Source organism: Vulpes vulpes, chromosome 8, assembly GCF_048418805.1.
Source record: "Vulpes vulpes isolate BD-2025 chromosome 8, VulVul3, whole genome shotgun sequence".
Lineage (NCBI taxonomy): Eukaryota > Metazoa > Chordata > Mammalia > Carnivora > Canidae > Vulpes > Vulpes vulpes.
This window is the reverse complement of record NC_132787.1, coordinates 31,156,189-31,178,013: the sequence shown is the minus strand read 5'-3', so window position 1 is coordinate 31,178,013 and position 21,825 is coordinate 31,156,189. Positions and strand designations below refer to the sequence as shown.

The window sequence follows — 21,825 nt, the reverse complement described above, 5'->3', positions numbered from 1 at the left end:
GGGAGAATTCTGAGTAATTGAATTTAGTCCAGATTGTAGGGGGCATTTGATAATAAGTGTAGGATCTTATTCTTTAGGTGATAGGATTACATTGAAAAATCATAAGCAGGTGAAGGGTAGTATGTGATTTGGCCCACAAGTGCCCTCAGAAATCCAAGATAGGATTCCCAGAGGCAGTGAGATATATATATAGGTCTCAAGCTCAGGAGGAAGTTCCAAATGTACTACTATAGAGTAAAATAATTCCAGATTTCTACCATTCAGATTCTGAATATTCATTGCTCATCACACTAGAACAGGGAGACAAAACCTTCTCTGCTGTGTCCAGCCCACACGCCCTCTGAGGAAACTCATGAACATAAACGATTTAGTTATCATATTTGTTCAAAGGAAGAAAGCAGGGAAATGAAGGTCTCAGTCAGATCATACAACTGTTTTATTTACTCTCTTGTGCTCTTTACAGTATCTCCCAGAAAAGAAGAACCCCAACTGGTAGGGAATGTGATTAGGGACCTTCATTGAACCAGCAGCAACCACAGAAGAATCCAGGGTTGGGAATGAGCTACTGGAACCCAAGGCAAAAGGACTGTTAGTGATAGTTTGCCTATTTCCTGGCCTCTAGTTGCTCAAATGGGAAAAAATAGAAGGAACTATTAAATGGGTATTGAAATGAAGAATTTTGAAGATCTGGTCATGATGGGGGACCAGAAGGAATGGGCAGGATTAAAGTCTGGGTTTTAAGCATCTTGTGCTAGTGAACACTTTGAGAGACATGGTGCCTTAAGATACATTGATAACAGAAAGTGGGGAGCATTGAGGAAGGGATCCAGCTGTGAATGGGGGGAGGGATTGGGTAGTGAACATGACTGAGAAGGTACTTCTGGGTGGCAGGGTAGGGAAAGGGATGGGCAGATGCACTCATTCTGTCCACTCCTTCTTAATGGACAGGTTCCACTCCCAAGTAAGGTGGTCATGCTTGTCATCATCAGTGAAGAAGGACTTGTTGTGGTAAGTGCCTCGAGCCAGCATGCCCTTGGGAGCCTCCTCAGCTGGAGTCAGGAACTCATACTCTTCCGGCCGAGGCCCGTAGCTGCCAACCATAAATGTTGCTTTATCCACTAGGAAGAAAGAAAAGTTCATTAGGGGAAGAGTCAGACAGAAGAAAAGCAAACACAGAAAACTGGAACATTTGGAGTACAGCCTACGGCGATCAAACCCAAAAGCCATAGTTTCCAAGCTTAGCTAAACATCAGATTTACCTGGGGAATTTTTTTTTCCTTTAAAATATTTTTTTTATTGGAGTGTCTTTTAATAATACAGTTTCACTTTCAGGGACTATGGATCAGTAATCTGCTATGAACAGTGCCAAGAATCAGTGCATTTATTTATTTATTTATTCATTCATTCATTTATGTATTCATTTATTTAAAAGATTTTATTTGGGAAAGTGAATGAGAAAGAGCACAAGAAAGGGGAGGGTCAGAGGAAGAGGGAGAAGCAGACTCCTTGCTGGGCAGGGAGCCTGACCCCAGGACCCTGAGATCAGTACCTGAGACAAGGGCAGACGCTTAACCGACTGAGCCACCCAGGCACCCCAAGAATCAATGTTTTTAAAAAGCATCACAGCTGATGCTGTCAGGAAAGTTGGGAAATCAGCACCTTAAATCCATGGGGATCAAGACCCTTTTTTTATGGAGATATAGCAGATTATACCATTAAAAGTCTCTCATTAATTGGGATCTGAGTTCTGGTCTCGGCTTTGCAATCACTTACATCACATAACATTTCTGGGACTCTGCTTCTTTTTATATACAGTGAGCCTCAAGGGTCTTCTATCTACAACTCTCGTTCTATGAACATATTAGTTGGGGTTAAGGTAACAGCTGGTGATCAGAATGAACAGAACTCATGAATGGAAATACCAGATGGAAGGGGGAAGTCAATAATTTGGTTAAAAAAAAGTGAAGAACTGGTTCAAATGTTGAAAATAGCGAACCAAAGTTATTAATAGGTGAATAACGGGGATATATATTTAAAAAGGTAGGGCATTAGAAAGAATAACTAAAGGTCAGTAGGTACACAGGCAGGCAATGTGTACTTAGATGTTCAGTGTTGTCAATAAGTTTGGACGAACAGCTACAGGCATATCATCATCCTCTTGCCTAAGTGAGGCAACATAATCTTTTTACCCAAAGGAAAATAGGAAACTGAACTATTTTTTTCATGAGACTCGGCACTGGAAAGACCAGTTAAGATCTTCCAGGTCAACAATCTTCTGTGGGATTTGGATAATGGAGTGGTTGTCTATGTCATGAAAATTTGTCAAACAATTTTCCCCCTAATCCTTTGTTTAGTAATTTGGTGGAACTGACTTGTGCCTTACTGCTTCACACCCCTGGAAGAAGAGAGCACCCAAGGTAAAAGGGAACTCTATAAGTACTTCTATCACCTTTCCAAATTTCATTTCTCCCTGCCGATAATAATGGAAGGAAACTGAAGACAGTTCCCCAAGGCAGCTACGGTTTAGGTACAATTTGTCAAGTGCAACTGCAGATCATATGTCATATTATGTCTCAATCATAGCTTTTCTTAATTTAGAAAGAATTCTATTTCTTTGTTTTAAAAATTAAGTGCTGCCCTCCCACCCCCACTCCACACCTGCCCACATGCTACTGCCAACTCCTGTTCCCAAAAAACACGCCACTGGATAGATCCTTCCAGTCTTGAATTTCTCTGACACTTAGGTTTATACCTGTGAACTGCTTCTTTTAAAAGTTTTTATTTTTTTATTTTTTCTTATTTATTTATTTATTATTTATTTTTTTATTTTTTTACTTTTGAGGGTATTTTAATATAGTCCATTTTTATTCAAACTTATCTTGGTTACACTTCTCCTTTATGACTAATAAGCTTAAATCACAGAAGCTGAATGCTGAAGGTTAGTTGTTGATCGAGTCTAAACTCAGTCTCTGAATGTAGGCCTTGCCATTAATGTCTAGGTTAGGGGTATATGTGTGCTCCTTCCTGGGAGAGTGTCCAAAGCTTTTTGTCAGATTTTTAAATGAGTCTATGACTACAATTATTAATAAGCAGAAGTTTAAGTATCAGCAGGGAGCAGAGTTTGGGACAGCGTGAAGTGTGGGTCCCTTACCTTTCACCCCAGTCCGATAGGTATGTTGAACGTATTTCAGGCCTGACACAATATCCCTGTTCACCTGTAGGCAGGAAGGATCCAAGCAACTCAGATTAAAAATGGTCTTCATTTTTCCTTATCTTTCATGCTTATCCTACCTAGCTGAGTCTTCTTTGAAGCTGAAAGAAGGTTAAGATTTCGTTCAGAGTAAGTGCTATTATTTTCATTTAGTGTGGTGGTGAGGCAGAGATTGGAGAGGAGATCACAAGACTCGACATTGCCAATTTGGTTTTAATCATCAAATACTGTGCTATTCGGTTTGGGAGTGGGGTGTGTTTAATTAAAACATTGTCTCAATATTCTTCATTACATTTTTCCTTCCTCTAAAAGTCCAAAGAATGATCTTGAGCTCTCCCTCCCTATACTGCTGGCCAGAAGACCATCCTTGTCTCAGCAAAGGCTACAAAGGTACCAATGGAAAATGTTATATGAATACCTGAAAACCCTAACCTCAGAAATGATCCACCTAGCATGAAAAACAAACAACAAGGAAAAAAGCTATAATGAAAATTGAGTCTAGAAGATGGTTGCACCCATAATTTCACTGAGATTGGAGTCTAATGATGAGGAGATGGGCCCCCAGAAACATCTTCCCTACATATAAATAATGGGTGAAATCCACTCATGTCTGGCAAGCATTTTGGATGTCTGTCCTTTTCAGATGTTGTCAGAGATGTCACCACTTCCCCAGGCCTTTCAAAGAAAGGTCACTAAAACAGGATGAAAATATACACAGCACAAGCACTTTGTTTTTCCATGATTCATTTTACTTAGGATTGAACTGGGCTGTCCATTAATTTTATACAGCACTCATGTTTATACAAACAAAACGGAGGTTGCGTCAGTACTGGAGAGCTTAGTTAATTGTTTGCCAAGATGAAGAATGAAAGCATCTTCAAATAATTTCTCCCAATAGTAATTATGGCTGCCTATTTGTTTTGGTCAGAGTAATTAAACCAATTTTTCAGTGCTACATTTTGTTTCGTTGGTGATGAGCTAGCACAGCAGCAAACACTGCTGGCTTAGGTTCTAGACTGTCACTCGGTAAAATCTATAGTATAAATCTATCAAAAGCAGACAGAATGGAAACAGCTTCATCAAAGAAATTGTGCTAAAATGACACCCAAACATTCTGATTACTCTGCCAGATGTGGCTCATACAAATAGGAAAAAAGGGAATGCATTTTCTAGAAGTCTCTCAGCTAGTCCTTTGGGCCTCATGGGAGATGTGGTCCGGTGGCAAAAAGACTTAAAAACAGGAATGGTAATTGCTATTCAGCAGTAAGGACTTCAAAACAGAATCCTCTGTTTTTCTACTGCTCCATAGAGTAGTAGATAAATAGTTCTATCTATCTATCTATCATCTATCTATCTATCTATCTATCTATCTATCTATCTATCTATCATCTATCTATCATCTATCTGAGAGGGTGGGAAGGGCAGAGGGAGAGGGAGTGAATCTTAAGTGGGCTCCTTGCCTAGGACAGGCCGAATATGGGGCTCGATCTCAGGACCTTGAGATCATGACCTGAGCTGAAATCAAGAGCTGGATGCTTAACCACTTAACTGACTTAGCCACCCAGGTGCCCCAAGGGATCTTTTAATATAAATATGTTTGAGATGAGTAAAAGTATGAATATTCATAGTATTCTCTTCTTCCATCTGCATGCCCCGCTATATTGCTCTCCTTCTTCCCAGAAGGAAGAAGGCTTAGTGACATGACAGCTATGGAAGTCAGAGAGAATGTACTGCATTTCCTTGGGAAGCAGGAGGAAAAGGCAAAGAAATTAAAAGAAACATCCCAGGCCAAGTTTTAGAGAGAGCCATGAAGTTTGCAGGGAAGAAAGAGAACACCGAGTGCAATTAGGAGAAAGATAATGCAAGAGGGTTTTATGATGTGTTGCTGGTGTTATAAATGCAAATTGTCTTAGATATTTTTCAACAGATGTCAGTAAAGATTTAAATTGGTTCTCAATTATTTCCAATTTTAAGCTGGTGTTTCTTCTAATGGTTGCTTCACACTAGGACTGGCCACAGATTGGTTCAACTTTGTGTGAGTCACACACAGCGGTTTTTCTCTTAAGAAAATGCTAAGCCTCTGAAGCAGATGGGACTTGAAAACTCCTTTCTGTACCCTCTTCCTCCATCACCTTAATGCATAATAGCAACTACTACATTCTCTTCGGCCTTCCCATCCATAGCTGAAGCCCATACCCCAGACTTTCCTTCTGATCTTATTCCCATCAAAATTTACCTGTCCTGTTTCATTTGGTACAAACTGGCTTACTAAATTGACAAATTAAAGTCGTAGCACCAATGATTAAAAATTCAACCAGTGTGTAACCTATCCTAAGCCTATTTGGATATAATGCCTTGGATATAATAATAATAATATAATATAATATATATAATAGTATAATAATATAATAATATAATAGGCATATTTGGATATAATATCAGACTCTCAGGTACTTCAATAATAAATAATACTATAGGAAACAAGCAAGTGAACCATAGCTCAGTGCATATTATAGAGTAGGTGTCAACAAATATTTTCAGAATGAAATTATTTTGAGGCATATTTATATATGGTACGCAGTGATTGTTCACAGACCCTGAATGAGGGGGGGAAAGAAGAGCCCAGTGTTCAAACACAGAGGGCAGATGGGATCTTCCTTGGTGGCCCTGAAGAATATGCTGAGAAGGGCAACCAAGGCAAATATAAGCAACTAAGAGCAAATAGTACATTTCTGACTTATTTGTTTTCAGCCAAGATTATTTTCCTTTTTTGCTTTTGGCTGTTCACTGGGGCAATATGTCTATTCATTATATGTCAATTTATCTCCTGTTTAGTTTTTGCTCATACCTATTTGCTTGCTCCACAACTATAATTGTAATTTCCAGTTATTTACCAAGGTCCACACTCCCTGGATTTATATAATCCTTGAGCAATTAGAACTAAGGCTCTCTATCTGTTCCATTTCTTACTATTAATTGATTCATACATTTATTGATTCCTCAATACATATTCACTAAATATGTAAAAAGTTTACATTTTACATATTTACATAAATTACATAGTTTTGTGTAAAACATTGGAAAAAAGAGATATATAATCTCTCCTTTCTCAGGGCGCTTGGGCTGTACAGGGAAGAAATGGCACAAATGGTACAAGATAAAGCAGGGAGTACTTCATGGATGGGAGCATCCAGAGTTCCCAGTGGGTGAAGTGATCAGCGGAGATTTCAAGGAGAAGGTTCTGGTAGGGCAAAGGTGTGAAGTAATGGTGGGCCTCAATAGGTCGAGCTCAGAACTGGGGAGAGTACAGTCCAGATCCAGGGGAAAAAACCACAAAAACTATGACAACATAATACAAGACATTTGATTTTTTCTTTCTCTGATTATAGGAAGAATGCAGACTTTACAAACATATGCAGGGCAAGATACTTACTTTGAAGTGAATTTTGACTCTGTATTCAACACCTTCCTTTAGCACAAAAGTTTCTTTTTTGAGGGCTTCAAGATCCCCTGTAGAACAGATTTAGAAAGAGTTTATTCTCCTCAGAAGGAGAAATACAAGGAGATGATTGAAGTTTAAACCCCAGAGCTGTTTGCTGGGCCCATCACAACATGGTGCACATGGACCTCAACTTGAAGAATATTTGAGATTACACACGTACATGTACACACATAGGCACATAGGCACCTGCCCTTGAAATGGCTGAAATCTTACAGCTAGATATGAAAAAAATGTGATAGCACTCCCCCCCCCCAAGTTTCATGATAATGCTAAAATATACAAGGTATGGTCATCAAAGAGTTATGTACAACAATGTCTTTTTTTTTTCTTTTTTAAAGTAGGCTCCATGCCCAATGTGGGGCTTGAATTCATGACCTCATGATTGAGGGATGCATGCTCTACCAACTGAGCCAAATAGCTGCCCTGACAATGTCTTTCTAATTGTAAATAATAAAAACAAATTTCAATCAGTCATCCCAGAGGAAAGCCTGAATTACCTTTTTATTTTCTCTATTGAAAATGATATTGTATATGTGGCCAAACAAAGAGATGATTAAAGAATATGTCCCTGCCCTTCAAATAAATAAATAAAAGAAAAATATAAGAGTATCAGCTATTTGGTTTTGTAGATTTGGTGACGTCTGTGGCATTTTCTAGCTTTAAAAAATGTACTTGTTTGGCTCCTTTTTATTGTTCTAAATATACATTCACTTTTGTACTTAACTTTGCATTTGCATTTGTAATCTCACATTATTTTTCTTCAGGAAAGTCACTTAAGTGATAAAAACTTTGGGCCCCATAAAACCAGGATCTGACTCTGATTCTGGTACTCTGGTTAGAGACGTAAGCACTCTCTGTTCTTCTCCCAGTGTGACCCTGTACCATCTGACTTCAGGGGTGAGTGTATGTGTGTGTGTGTCTCTCTCTGTGTGTGTTTTATTTAGTTCTGTGCATGTGCTTCATACCATGTATATGTGTGCACATGTGTATATATACACACACTATGTGTATATAGTATGTATATAATAAATATACCATATATTTTGTATATATACTATATATCATGCATATTATATGTATATGTGATGTACATATAATGTATATATGTATATATATTTACACACTGTATATGTAGTATATATATTATTTGTATATAATAAATATATATTTTTATATATTCTATACATTATATATGTATATATACACACACTATGTGTATACTGCATATATGTATTATATGTATATAATATACTATGTATTTTGTATATATACTATATATATTATGTGTATTATATATATGTGTATGTGTGTGTGCATATATATATATATACACACACACACATATATATGCACACACACGCTAGGCTTCAACTCAGCAGCTTCTTGGTGACAGAAAACCATATTTGGGCATCCCGATGCTAAGAAAGTGAAAGAAATTGAGTTTTCCCTGCAATGTCATCAGGCCCATTGATTTCCTTAGCACTAATTCAGACCTTATCTCACAAACTGACGGTTATACCTGGTAATGTTACACAATTTCACACAGGAAGAGGCCTGAGTCCTGGTAAGAGAGAGAGAGAGAGAGAGAGAGAGAGAGAGAGATTGTCCTAGAGAGATACTAGAAGGTGGGGGTAGTTGAATTTATGTCTGCTGTAATGATTTCAGTTGAAGGGGAAGTGTGTCTTCTCAGCCTCTGATTTCCTCCTTCAGACAAATAAGCCCATATAAGGTCAAGAGTGGATATGTCCTGTGAGAGGGGAATCACCTAGCTGCTAAGGAGTCATGCTTTCCTCTGTCTCACGAGATCACCTTTTGATTCTGGGAATAATGTTCTTTTTCCCTGAAGATCTGCCTCAGATGCCTCCAACCTCCTGGCTCTGTGGCCCTTCCCTCATTCCTCTCAGATGCACATTGCCTCCAAAATACCCACCTTCTCAGCCTCTATCTCCATAAGATTTAAGTATCAGGCAAGGACTTGACTCTTGTCACAATAAGAGGAAAGGAAATAACACCTTAATTTGTACATCTTTAGTGGGGGAAGTTGCTTATACAAGAATCAGAGCTTTAAGCTAAAATGGTACTTAACCGTGGAATTCCCAGCACTAATTGAAAGGTTTTAGATTCCTCCTTGCTTTCAGGTAAGTTCTTGAGTTGATATAAGATCAATATTCTCTGATATTTAGATTGTATGAATATTACATTTCAGAAGCATACAGCTTGATTCTTAATATTTCCATCATCAGTCTTTTTATGTGAATAGTAAGTCATTCCCATGCTGCTGTGTGGAGATAAAAATCTGAAGTAAATATAATGACACAAGTAAATATATCCAATACTTATGACTGTACTGTCTGTGTTCCATTACATAGAGACAGAGATTGGATTTTTCATTAAGCACGGTAAATACTGTGTACTGTGAGAGCAATGATTTGTGAACTGGTCCTAGCATATGTTTGTTTGGGATTCACCTTAGTGGCACTTCCTTTTGCTGGGAGGGGGACAGATTAAATGTTCCCAGAGATTAAGTTTCCCCTATCACTGGGCCCCTTTGAGCAGAACAGATGTGTCCACTTACCAGTGAGGTCCATGGTGATCGGTCCTGGGGCACTCTCACAAACCAGGGTAAGCCGGGTGACCGTGACATTGGGGGCTGTTGGGTCTGCAGGATTCAAAAAAGAATGTAAACATAGAGAAAAGACATGTGTGTACAGTGTGTGTGTATCTTTTGAGTAGAAGAGAGGGAACATAAAAAGAAAAGTGATATCTCTATCCGGACTGGCAATAGAAATGGAAGGGGCAGGTTCATCATGTCAGGCGTAATGACCTTATAAATTAGAGCAGTGCTATTTCTGCTTCAGACACTTGCAGGTCTGCCTCAGTTACCAACAGCAAACATTTCCTGGGTGGCTGTGGGCAAGTTCCTCTGCTAGGGCACTGCCCATCTACACCTTTTTCTGCTGTTGTGTCTGTGAAAGAGATGAATGGTTAGGAAAGGAAGGAGTGAGAAAGAGAAGGAGAGAAAATGTGAGAGGATGGAGAGAATACAATTTTAAGTGGTAGTCTGGAGTTCTTTCTAAATCCCCCTCATGTGTAATTTTTGCTTCTTTCAATGCTGACTTGCATTTTCTCTCCAAAAAAAAACGTCATCCGATAGCCCATAACTTTATGTAGCACATATAGATTGTGCCTCACTCACTTAGCTCTAGTAACATTTGGTACTCTGTCTTCTGCACCTGCTCCTGAGTTCCTGGAATCTATGCCTTATAGGGCTCCTTCCACCTGCCCCCCATCCCCCCCCCCCCACATATACCTGCCACCACAGGGCCGTCCCCCAGGAGTGTTTTCTTGTATTTGATTAGACTTTCATCATCTTTGTCCATCTCCTGTAGCTCTTTCAGGGATTTCTGGGGTGGAGGCTTATAGTTGAGCTTGCTGTCCAGCTCATCGACATCCTCCTCCAGGTGTGCTTCTGGGGCCTTTTCAGTCATTTTGATCTATTTCAGAGAGAGAGAGAGAGAGAGAGAGAGAATGATAGTCCATTATCCAAAAGTCAGTGTATATGAAAAATGTCTTTGGGGCTTCTGGTAGCACCAACCTTGACCTAACTGACTTCTGTAGTCATCAGTGATTTTCCAGGGCATTTTTCCCCCTAGTTTAATCTCACTACTTTTTATGCAATAAGCATAGAAAGCATTTGGTCTTTTCTCTGACCTTCCTGAATTTCTCTGTACTGTGACCAATGTCTCCTATTCATTGAGTAGAACTGACAAGAATGAAATAGCTCATTTGTGAATAATGTACAAGTGAAACAACATAACACAAGTGATCCCAACTAATGAGCAGATAGCCCCAGTTCAAACAATTCTAGAAATAACCACAGTCCTCTAAATCCAGCCACTCCTTTAGTGTCAGAGCTCTTAGCGTTGTATAATCTCTGTGATGATGATTTCAAAACACAGGGAGCTAAAGTAATGGTTGGCTTCTTCCCGTTATTGAATTTTTCTCTGAACTCCTGAAATACTTCAAAGGTAAGTCATGCAGCATTGTAGGCCCCCGTGACACCTGCCTGAGGTGTCTGAATGGTTTCCATCCAACACCGCTAAGAACTCCCTGAGGGCAGATACCAGGTTCTGTGTTTCTCCTGAATCTCTCATAATAATTGAATAGTTTAGACAATTTATCAACCCCCATTGTTTGATATATTTGGATCTACACCTAAGGATCTTCTGTTCTTTTGAAATGACATAAAATACCAAAAGACTCTTTAAGTTCCTCCAGACAAGGATTAGCATGTCTTTATTTTATTTTTACTTTTCATTGATCTCTCTTTTTTAGATCCCCTTCCCTTTGAGTATCTCCCTTACCTCACCAGATTGCTAGTGACTTTATGCTCTAAGACCTCACCTGGGCAAACCCTGGAGTCTCCTTCCCTCATCACCTCCACTTATTTGCTATGTGTTAAAATATTGAGGGGGAGATTCTAATAGGATTATTCACCCTTAATTGTTAGTGACTGAATAATAGATTTAAAAATTAATTTGTTTTCTCTGTATGTTGGTAAATTGAACACCAATAAAAATTAATTTAAAAAATAAAAAATAAAAAAATAAAAATTAATTTGTTTTAACACATATATAGTCAGAGATTTTCAGAGCAGAAAAGACCCCTAGAGGTGAGATATTCCAACCTGCCATGCAATCATTGAGAAAACTGCAATTTAGAGGTTAAGAGAAATGCCCAAATTTCCATAGCTGGATGAACTGCAGTGTCCTAATAAACTAGAAGAATTTCAGGCCTGTGGCTGGCAGCAATGGAGCTATTTAGGGAAACACGGGAGGGATTTGGGCAAGGAGATAATTTCCTGATTTCCTGTAATCTTCCCCCAAGAGTGTCTTCCCTGCCTGTGGTTAAAGACTACATTGATCCTAAGTGGCACAACTCTAGACAATATCCAGCACATCTCATCCTGAGTGACTTTGCAAACCTCTGTAAAGTCCCTCAGGGGGTGAAGCTATCTCTGGCCAAAATCAGCTGAGGTTTTGAGTTTCAATGTCTCCATCATTGGCATTAGAAAGGAAAATAATTTGGAAGTGAAATCAGGTAAAAACAATTTTAGCAGAAAAAGAAGGAAAAAATAGAGAATAAAAAGAAATGCTATCTCTCAGTGCATCAATCCTCTTCTAGCAAAATAGCAGGCCAAGCACCATGAGCTTGATCTAGTCTGCAAACAGCATTGCAATGCCCAGGTCTACTTCCTGTGCAGGAAGGAAACATGCAGGCTTGTTCCTATGGCAACTCTTGCCTCAGCTGAAGACTCAGCACCACTCATAGCTAAGCCTCTTGAGAATAGCATAATAAAGATTGTGACCAGGTCAACTGGTATTCCAAACAACACTCAGGGAAAGTGAATGGACTGGTTGGAAAAATAATAAGGATGCAGTGGGTGGATATTGGAGGTTCTGGGGCATTTGAGGACAATCACTAAGGGGCAGATGAAGAGCAGTCCAGATGAGATTAATCAGGAGAGAGAGGTTCTCCTCTGGTGATATCCAGGACCCTGACAAGATACCTAGAGTGGAAGTCACATGACAAATAGGTGGACAGATCATCAGGAAGCCTATCTACAGATGAGGATGTCTTGGATCTCTTGGACAGGCCTTTCTGGAATATATTGCTTGGTTCTAACAAGTCACCTGCAGAAGATAACAACATCACACCCACCCACTAACTAGCTCCAGGTGATTTCCATAACCTGCAGGGAATTACTATTCTGCACCCTGAAATCTCAATTTTGAAAGGAAAACGAGGGGATCCCTGGGTGGCACAGCGGTTTAGCACCTGCCTTTGGCCCAGGGCGCGATCCTGGAGACCCGGGATCAAATCCCACGTCGGGTTCCTGGTGCATGGAGCCTGCTTCTCCCTCTACCTGTGTCTCTGCCCCTCTCTCTCTCTGTGACTATCATAAATGAATAAAAAGAAAATGTGTTTAAAAAAAATGAAAGGAAAATGAGAGAGAGAGAGAAGGGGAGAGAAAAAGACAAAGACATGATCTAGGACAGGATTTGACCACATCCGTGTGATCACTGGCAAGTCAATTTATTAGTCTTCTAGATCTTGATATTTTTATTAGTACTTCTGAGACTTATATCAATTATAAATTTCCTTGATTCATTGCAAGCAGATAATAATTGCTTCATAAAAATGAAACACAAATTTATTTGAAAGGCATATAATAGCAGAAGATAACTTGAGATTCTGTATTGCTGCAGTAAAGAGGAGGAAATTCAGGACCACACTGAGATAATGTTAATTATATAGCATGTGAAAAAGAGATATAAAGCCAGATGAGTCCAAACCAGCTCAAAGCTGATTAGAAAAAGATAAAAATATAATAATACAGCAAATGAAGAACTAGAAAAAACAATTCTCCAGGAAAGCTTCTTTAAAACATAATATTTGATGATCACCACATACTCTCCAAAGTGGAGAAGGAGTTGGAAGATGGACAACTACTATGGACTGATTGATGGTTCTTAATCTTTTTGGAAATTACAGGTCTTTTAAAAAATCTGATGAAAGTCACAATCCTCATAAAAGGACAAAAAGGATATGCCCATGAGATGGTGTATGCAGTCCAGAGACATTACTGGAGTCCAAGTTTAGAAACATGACCTTGAAACTGTGATTTCTTGGAAACATGAAGCAGAGAGTTGAACGTTAAAGAGGAAGCTTGCTTCTTTCGGAAGCCTGGCCAAATCAGCGACCCAACCTAGCTTCCAGGCAAGAATCATGTTTATCAAACCCCAAATGCTGGATATGTAGAAGCAGAAGGAGAAATCAGATAACGTCTGTGTTTGAAAGAATATGAACCCAAGCCCAGTTGGGGAGCAAATGTGCATGGGGTGCAGCTCTTTAGGGAAAGATTTTCATGGTCAGTCTAGTTGATTTTGGATAATTATCTCTTCATTGAACTACATCTCATGCATGGGTGTTGGCTCTGGCTTTGATACTAATCTGCTGTAACACCTTGAGCAAATAGTTCAACCACTGTGGGTCTTATTCTCCTTCTCTTGAGGTTTGGGGGGTTGGAGCAGACCACCTCTAGGTGTGTTCTTTTTCGAAGCTCTCCACCTGTAGATTTGTCCTGCCCTGCAGCCCTGAGTCAGGGACAGATGAAGAGCAACCCAGATGAGATTAATCGTTAGAGAGAGCTTCAGACATTCAGTTACCTTATTTCACTTGTGTACATAAGAGACTTAGCCAATCTCGGTTTTAATATCTCAAATTTGCGTGAACTCTCCAAAGAAACTGCATTTTTAAAAAATATTTTATTTATTTATTCATGAGAGACAGAGAGAGAGAGGCAGAGACACAGGCAGAGGGAGAAGCAGGCTCCACGCAGGAAGCCCAAAGCAGGACTCGATCCCGGGACTCCAGAATCATGTCCTGGGCTGAAGGCCGGCCCTAAGCCATGGAGCCACCCAGGGGTCCCCAGGAACTGCATTTTTAATTCCACAATTCACCTCTGGGAAACCTCAGATTCTGCTGAAGCCTCAGCCATAATGGCTTATGTAGTTAGTAGATAAATAATTTCCCAAACTCTGTGTACATACTGAGTCACACACATCATCATTTTTCTGTGGGCTATGCCTGTGAAAGGGAGACTAGGCATTTTACAGAAATTCTACAACTACCTTCAAGTATCCAAAGAACAACTGGCTTTATCACTGATGATGATAATTATATTAGTTATCATACACAGTGCTAAATGCTTTCTCGAGCATTATCTCATTGGTCCTCACTACAGTCTCAAGGGTGGGCATTATCATCATTCTCTTACAGGTTAGGAAACTAAAGCTCAGTTAAGTAACTTGACCAAGCTGACCTGTTGTGTGAGGAGCAGAATTACCATCTGAGCCAGGTTGTCTGGCTTGCAGGTGCTATGTCTGTTGCTCTAGCTGTCTCCAGTAAGAAGTAAAAATGAAATTGTAGAACCCATTAGTCATCTTGGTACCCTATCCTGAGAGTGTCCAGGCAGAGGGAAATGTGCTTCTTTGCAAAACTCTGCAGGCTTTACTGAGACAGAGAGGCATCACATAAAGAGGATTTCAGGGCAACTCTGTCCCGTGTCACTTTGCACAAGTCCCTGAACCTCTCTGCACTCCAGTTTTGCCCTCTGCAAAATGAAATCATTGCATTTGGGTGGTGATACGAGAGCGAAGTGGAGGGGGGGTGGGTCTGGAGAACCTCCCTTTGGGCTAGTCCAAGGATGATGGCATTGGCTCTTTATTTGTTATCTGGTCCACAATGTCTGGTTGGTTGTTTCGAATGGGCAGTTTTCTACAAAATGAGTACAGAATAAAGAGTTTTCAGAGTGGTAGGACAAGAAAAAAGAAAAAAAGAAAAAGAAATCATTGCATCAGAAGGATCTCTGAAGCCTCTTCCTACTTCAATGACTTGAATGCTCCTTAATTCAAAGAAGCCTCTGAAATGAGAAAAGAAAAGAGGAAGTGGAGGTGGAGTTGGGGGGAACCCAGTCCATCTGTGTAGAACTTTCTGGCTGGCCTTTTCTCACCTTCCTCTGCAGCTCACCCACTGTCCTACAAAGAGCAGAGGTGTTTTGTTTGTTTGGAGGTCATTTTGAGTTTGGTTTTTTACACAGTGAAAGTGAAATGGAGAATGAACAATTACATGTTTAACGAGGTTAGTATGGAATCTAACTATCAGGCCCCAAAACACATATTTTGTGTGTGTGTGTATGTGTGAGTATGTGTGTGTGTTTGGTACTCATTGCCTTTGTTTTTTACTTCACAGGTGCCTCCACAGATGAATTTTCACAGCGAAGCCCTCACACACTCATGTTTGCTATGCAGTGAAGCAGTGTAAGAGATAGGCGTGCTGAGATAGGAACTTAATCCTCTCAGGCCCAATTAAAATGCCACATTAAGTTAGGATGGTTACTCATGGCATGACTATGTCGAGCACAAATTGGTGGTTTTGCTTGCAAGTCCAGTGAAATGTCCAAGATACTGAAAGTGAAATACACTTAGGGATTTGCAGCAATCTCAGGACAGAGCACACTTGTCTGGTTCATTAATGCAGTTCCAAATAAGCAGAGGGCAAGAAAAGGTGAAACTCTTGAGTTCAGATGAAACAGATCATCTGGTTAATGCAAAGAAAGGTGATCTTCAATGCCTACTAGGATATGGACTTTGAATCCAGTGGCCAGAGAGTCAAAATGTGGTTGTGTGTTGACTTATTGCAGGACTGAAGCAAATTATCAGCCACAGTGAGCCCCAGGTTTTCCACCAGTAGTGTGGGAATAATGATCTTTCTTTATGGAGTTGAAGAGTTGGAGAAAACACATGAAAATTTCTCAGACGATCCTGGCAATAGTAGATGTTCAATAAACTACCCATTCTCTTCCTCTGCTCCCTGCCCTGTGGGGCTATCTGTTCTGTTGCACAACTTCTGTGAAGCAAGGTAACTGACGCCCTAGGCACCCAATGCTTGCTCTTGGATCTGCAGTGTTGACAATGTCCACTCCTTCCTTCTTAAAAATAGAATTTGCTTCTTTGAGGAGTACGGAAGAGACAAGAAGTTCTGGGAATTGCCAGGATTGTTTAGTAACTGAATCAACCTTAGAATGGGACTGTCACTTTATATTTCTTTAAAAAGCTCCCATATGAACAACTTAATTTTAGATTCTATTTATTGCTCCCTTTTATAATTGAAGCCAGAGTTCACTCTGTGGATGATGAGAAATGATAAAAGACACAGGCACAGCCAGTGGACAGAATTTCCTTTGGCCCTGCAGAGATTTAACCCATGTTCCAAAGTGGCCTGATTATGCATCTAGATGTACTGGTCATGAATATGAGATAGAAAAAGGGAGATGAGAGAGAGACAGAGAAATATGGAAGTACCAGAAGTAGGGGGATTTCCATCAGAGAAGTACCTATGCAAACATCAGCATTCTCTGTCACCCTGTCACATCCTCTCCCTGCTGACTAGGATACATCTCATTTTCTCCAAACCTGGGGCTGCAGCTCTAGAAGAGGCCATGGAGAGTTGGGCCATCCCTGAAGGACTGCTGCTGACATGGTAGAGCCAGTCAAGGATTTGGGTCTACTTTGCTGCCTGCCTGGTGATTTAGCTTATTTGGGGAATCCAAGTTTACCCCTTGGGGCACCAGAAGCTGTCTTGGTCCTAGAGTCCTCCATGGTTTCTGAGTATGTCTTAGCAACATAGAAGGATTGGTGCCTCCTGGGTTCCTCAGTGCTGCTCTCTACCATCTTATCCCTATGGAGAACATCTGAAATAGTAAAGCTGAATGAGGAGAACCAACTTGGTGTCTGAGAGGACAGTGTCTTGTTAGGTACAATAAACATTAAAATCAATCATGGGGACACCTGGGTGGCTCAGTGGTTGAGCATCTGCCTTCCCCTCAGGGCGGGATCCTGGGGTCCTGGGATTGAGTCTCGCATCGGGCTCCCTGAAGGGAACCTGCTTCTCCCTCTGCCTATGTCTCTGCCTCTCTCTTTTTCTGCGTGTGTTTCTTATGAATAAATAAATAAAATTTTTAAAAAATCAATCCAGAGAAGGGTACAGATTATTAGAAGCAGAATTCTTTAACATTTCCCTCTGTGAGAGAAATGATACACTCTTTCTCCCCTGGATATTCACAGGATACTCTCCCAACCCCAACTCCTATGCAAAAGGAAGGAGAACTCAGTGGACCCATTCAACTTGGCCGAGCATCTACCCTGTGAAGTTATTTACTATGCTCAGGATTCTCACAAATCTTTCTTTCAAATAATTCTCGATGACAACTGCATCAAGTCAGCCATCATTGGGCAAAAGGCTGTCCTGCCATAATTCCATACAGTCACTGAAGTTTTAAATCAAGTATGAAAATAAGTAAAGACATTATCACTTGTGCTGGGAATATTAGCCCCTTTTAGAAAGCTCAAGTGAATTTTTACTAGCTCTGGCTATGGAAACCACAGCCCAGAGCTATTCGATCAGTGCTCATGCAAGGGATGAACATTGAAGTTGTGGGAGCAACATGAGAGCCATCCCTAGGTATGCCAGTGGGGACTTTAATCCAGGGTCCTGGACAGCACAACGCTGCCTACGAACAAGGATGCCCAGAATGTGGGGTTAAAGAAAATTTCCCCCCATGGGACATTTCCTAAAATGTCCTTCTAAGGCATTGTAGCTATTGGTTCTTTTTTTTTTTTTTCCTGTGACTTTAGTCAAATAATTTAACACTTACTATCCTCTCAGGATTCAAATTTGAAAGTTTCTACCACCAGGCTTGACAAAGAAAAGGCACTTAACAGATGTTGGTTCTCTTCCTCTATCCGCCTAGTTTGTAGTCTCTGGGGCTTCTCTCTTCCTGCTAGCTGAAATCTGTAATATATCATGTTCCCATAAATTGGCCCAAGCCAATCTTTCCATCAGAATGACTCTGCCTTGCTGAGCTTCCACCGAAAACCAAACCTCAATGTTGCTCCCAGCATACTTCCCTGGGGACAAATTCATGCTCTCCCAAACAAGGAAGAACTAAATCCCAGTTTCTGGAACATGCCAGTCAGTTTTTGCTCATCTGTAACATGGTTATTGCACGTGTGCTGGGTCTGGGCGGCACGAATGGAGAATGAACCCTTCTCTCAGAACTCTACACCTCTCACGAAAGAGTAAGATGATCTTATTACTACGCTTATGTCATGTTTGGGTTGGGGAAGGATATTTTCTTGTAACCTTAACGAAACAAAGCAGTGGCAAACATCAGTGATGTCTGCCTGTGCCCAAACCTCTTGATTTCCCTTGCTCTTTCAGTCCTGCAGGGAGGACCCAACATGTTAGCCCTGATACCAGTGGCTTCATGGGAAAGGGTGACTCTGGGACCTCTCTGGGAGAGCAGTCAGCCTTCCTCGACCTTGAAGGAAGGAACAGCCCAGGATTTATCAGACCCAGGTCACAAGTAACCCTATGTGTAGAGTTTAATTACACACCAGGTTGATAAAACGTGCTGACGGGAGCATCCTCTACAGGGAAGAAAGAATTTCAGATCATGCCTAAAGCGCTTCTAATGGTCACCAAATTCAGTCCTTTACGTTTTGAAGGCTCAGGGATCAGGTGTCCTAGCGGGGCTAACTGGATGTAGAACCCATCTCTTAATAAATTATTTGGTGTCTTCTATATTTGCTTTTAGTTCTCTCAGATGTAAAGAGCTATTATTATTTATATTATTAGTAGTATTATTATTATTAACTTTTTTTTTTTAAAGCAACAACAGCAACTACCTTTCTGCCCATCTGACTGCAGGGATTTACTAAGTGGTCTTTGTTAATGGTAGAAATCAATCCCTCTATGACTGATGAGTAAATAACACTGTCCTACCATTCCTCCCCCTTGATGGTTAAACCCCACAGTACCCTAAGGGAAGCTTTCCTTATGCATTTCTCCTATATCACCAGAAAAATTCTTTAGTGAAAAACAGTTTAATGCTTAACAGCTTTGAGTCTTTATCTTTTTTCTTTTCAATCAGTCTCTTTACATCTACCTAAAAACAGGAAACCACATATCTCCACCCCAGCAGCAACCCCTCATCTACTAGCATGTTCCACACCAGTTTGGGTCTACAGTCTTTTTGCTTCTGAATTTGGCTGGATGCCCACTCCTACCTTGTAGGAAACCCCTCCGGGCACGGCCCAGTAATTGCACTCATAGTCCTTTTTCCAGACACTCAGGATCTCTTTCCCTGGACTGCAGGGCACACCCTCCTCTCCCTCACTGAGCTCTCTCCCCTGAGTCATTGCTAAGATTCCCTGCTCTGACTTCCCCTTCTCTGCAGAACTGTACTTTCTTATCATAAAGTTTGTTTCAGAGATAATCTAAAGAAAGTAAGCTGGAGAGGGTCCTAGGCTAGCTGAGAGCTTGCCTCCCTTTCTCCCTGTGCCCGCCTATAGCCTCCCGACCTCGAGGTATTTCAACTTACATTCAGTGGCTCACAGCTCTCTGGGGTGCCTCTGTCTCTCACTCTGCCTTCTGAGTACTGGCAGTTAGAACAGGAAGGAAGTTAGTGAGGAAAAAAAATGTTTTAAACCTACTAGAAGAGGAAACCCTGGGCTGTCTCAAATCCTGTTCCTTTGCACTGCATATCTCTTGATCAGTCAACTGAACAGTGTTCTTGTCAATTAATGGCACATGTCGGAACACGACTGCCCATATGAGTGTGGACACAGATATGCATGAGTGTTCATGCAAGGGCACTGAGGCCATAACCTTTGAGTGCTATGGATAATTGTGTGGATATGTCTAAAAATCGAGTCATTGCTGTGCATAAGCTTACTGAGGCAAGTAGCCTAAAACCAGTAGCAATAGATTCACATCAGCTTTACTTCATACCACTGACTTCTGTTCCTATCTGGTCTCTGCCAGCTTTCTTATCAGCCAGATATCTTGAGAGTTTGCTGGCAGCGAATGCAGCATGGCAAGGAATTACAAATGTTAACTGTGTATACGTGGCCTAAAACTTAAAAAAATTGCCCTCAAACAGGTTTTTGGTTTTGCTAGTTATAATTTCAAAATGTAGCTTTTTACTGCAGCATAATCAAATGTTACTTGCTGTAGTTTTCACTAATTTATTTAATTAATAAAAAAGTAAGGCACTGCTTTTGATTAAACCTAGGAACGCGGATTACATAATAGCTTAAAACTTCATTTAATTCATAGTCTTCTAACTCAGAATGTGTGGTAATTTAACAAGTACTAAAATTGACTTCATACCATATTTAAGGAAATGGTTTGTGAAGTAATTTAAATGGGAACAAGTTGCCATATTTAAACCATTTAAAGGAACATTGTTTAAACATTGAAGCCACATTTATTCCATACACTGCGGATGCTGCTGTCAATAAAAAAATGCTTATTTATGTTAACATTTCAATATTCAGTATTTACATTGTTTCAACATGTGTAGAGCTGACCAATCAAGCAAGTATATTTGGAGAAATTGGCATTTATTTTGCTGTCGTTTAAACATGCTGCATTTTGTTCCACTTATTTTGTAAATTGAGGCTACCAGATAGATTGTTATCTTTAGTCACCGGAACCGAAACAGTCAAGATGGTGGTCATTTGGTGGGAGAAAAAATATTAATATAGAAAAATAGAAAAAGGAAAACAGTATATAATTAAAATTAGCAAAAGTACTGAAAACCAAATACAAACTTAGTTTGTAAATTTCAAAATGATATGGATAGAAACTAGCCCTTGAAAGTGTCCGACTGAATTATAAATCGAAGCAAATATTAATTCACATGGAAGAGAGTAAATTTTGTAGCTCAGTACTCTCAAGAGGGGACACATTTCTTCTTTCAATAATATTTGTGGAGCACCTTTTTCCCCCGCAGCTACTGTTGTAAGTACCAGTGAAACAGCAGTAGACACCAGACAAACTCTCTGCTCTCTTGTGGAAATTATGTTCTAGGGGTGACAGATAATTAAAAAATAACCCAGATAGAATAAATTATTTAGAACAAGAAGGATTTAAAAATTGGGAATGGTAGATTCATAGTCTACATGCCACTCCCTATTTCTCACGTTATTAAGGAAGACAGAACTAGTCAAACAGGGTTTTTTTTTTTTGTTGTTTGTTATTTTTTCCTGTCAAGCTTAATGTATCTCTAAAATATTCCTTAATGCATTGCATTGTGTATGGACATTAGAAGGTAGGGAAGCCCCTAAGAAGTGTCTGTAAATCAGTACGTATGTGTGCAGTGTGTGTGTATTTAATGGGATGGGAGAGAGCATTCATAATTTTCAGCAAATTCTCAAACAGTCCATTATCTCAAAAGGATTAAGAATTGCTAATTTAAAGCCCTTTCTTGATGATATAGCAATGGGCTTTCAGTAGCTTAGAGGACAACTGTCATGTTTTCCTAAAATACCTCCTGACGTCACTTCAGGGCAGGGATCTCTCTGAAATTCCCATTTCTCATTTTTCATAGTTCACTATTGACCTGTGTTTATCAGTTGGGAAAAGAGGCAAAGAGACTCTTTGAAGAGGCCTACCATGGGAGACGTTCTCCTTCGAGCAATAA

At 40.1% G+C, this 21,825-nt stretch overlaps 2 protein-coding genes across 2 annotated transcripts in view; one reads left to right on the top strand and one right to left on the bottom strand.

Moving 5' to 3' along the window:
- Nucleotides 1-418: 418 nt before the first annotated feature.
- On the bottom strand, nt 419-19,793 carry ARHGDIB (Rho GDP dissociation inhibitor beta). The gene is made up of 6 exons (XM_025995175.2): nt 19,720-19,793; nt 10,024-10,207; nt 9,289-9,372; nt 6,645-6,721; nt 3,152-3,215; nt 419-1,118 (listed from the first exon to the last, which is right to left on the bottom strand). The coding sequence occupies exons 2-6, from the start codon at nt 10,199-10,201 to the stop codon at nt 919-921; spliced, it is 603 nt and encodes a 200-aa protein (XP_025850960.1). The 5' UTR covers nt 10,202-10,207; nt 19,720-19,793; the 3' UTR covers nt 419-918.
- PDE6H (phosphodiesterase 6H) overlaps nt 18,287-21,825 on the top strand; it is a 23,596-nt gene continuing 20,057 nt past the window's right edge. The window contains exon 1 of the mRNA XM_025995176.2: nt 18,287-18,415. Coding sequence (XP_025850961.2) covers nt 18,303-18,415 — 113 coding nt within the window. The 5' untranslated portion in view covers nt 18,287-18,302. The remainder of the gene's footprint in view (nt 18,416-21,825) is intronic.

Bases quoted from the DNA above. Each gene is read 5' to 3' on its own strand.
- ARHGDIB (XM_025995175.2), bottom strand. From the start codon at position 10,201: ATGACTGAAAAGGCCCCAGAAGCACACCTGGAGGAGGATGTCGATGAG. The intron at 9,373-10,023 runs GTATATGTGGGG...TGAATCCTGCAG, and splicing joins GGACGGCCCTGTGGTGGCAG to ACCCAACAGCCCCCAATGTC. The intron at 6,722-9,288 runs GTAAGTGGACAC...TCTGTTCTACAG, and splicing joins GATCACCATGGACCTCACTG to GGGATCTTGAAGCCCTCAAA.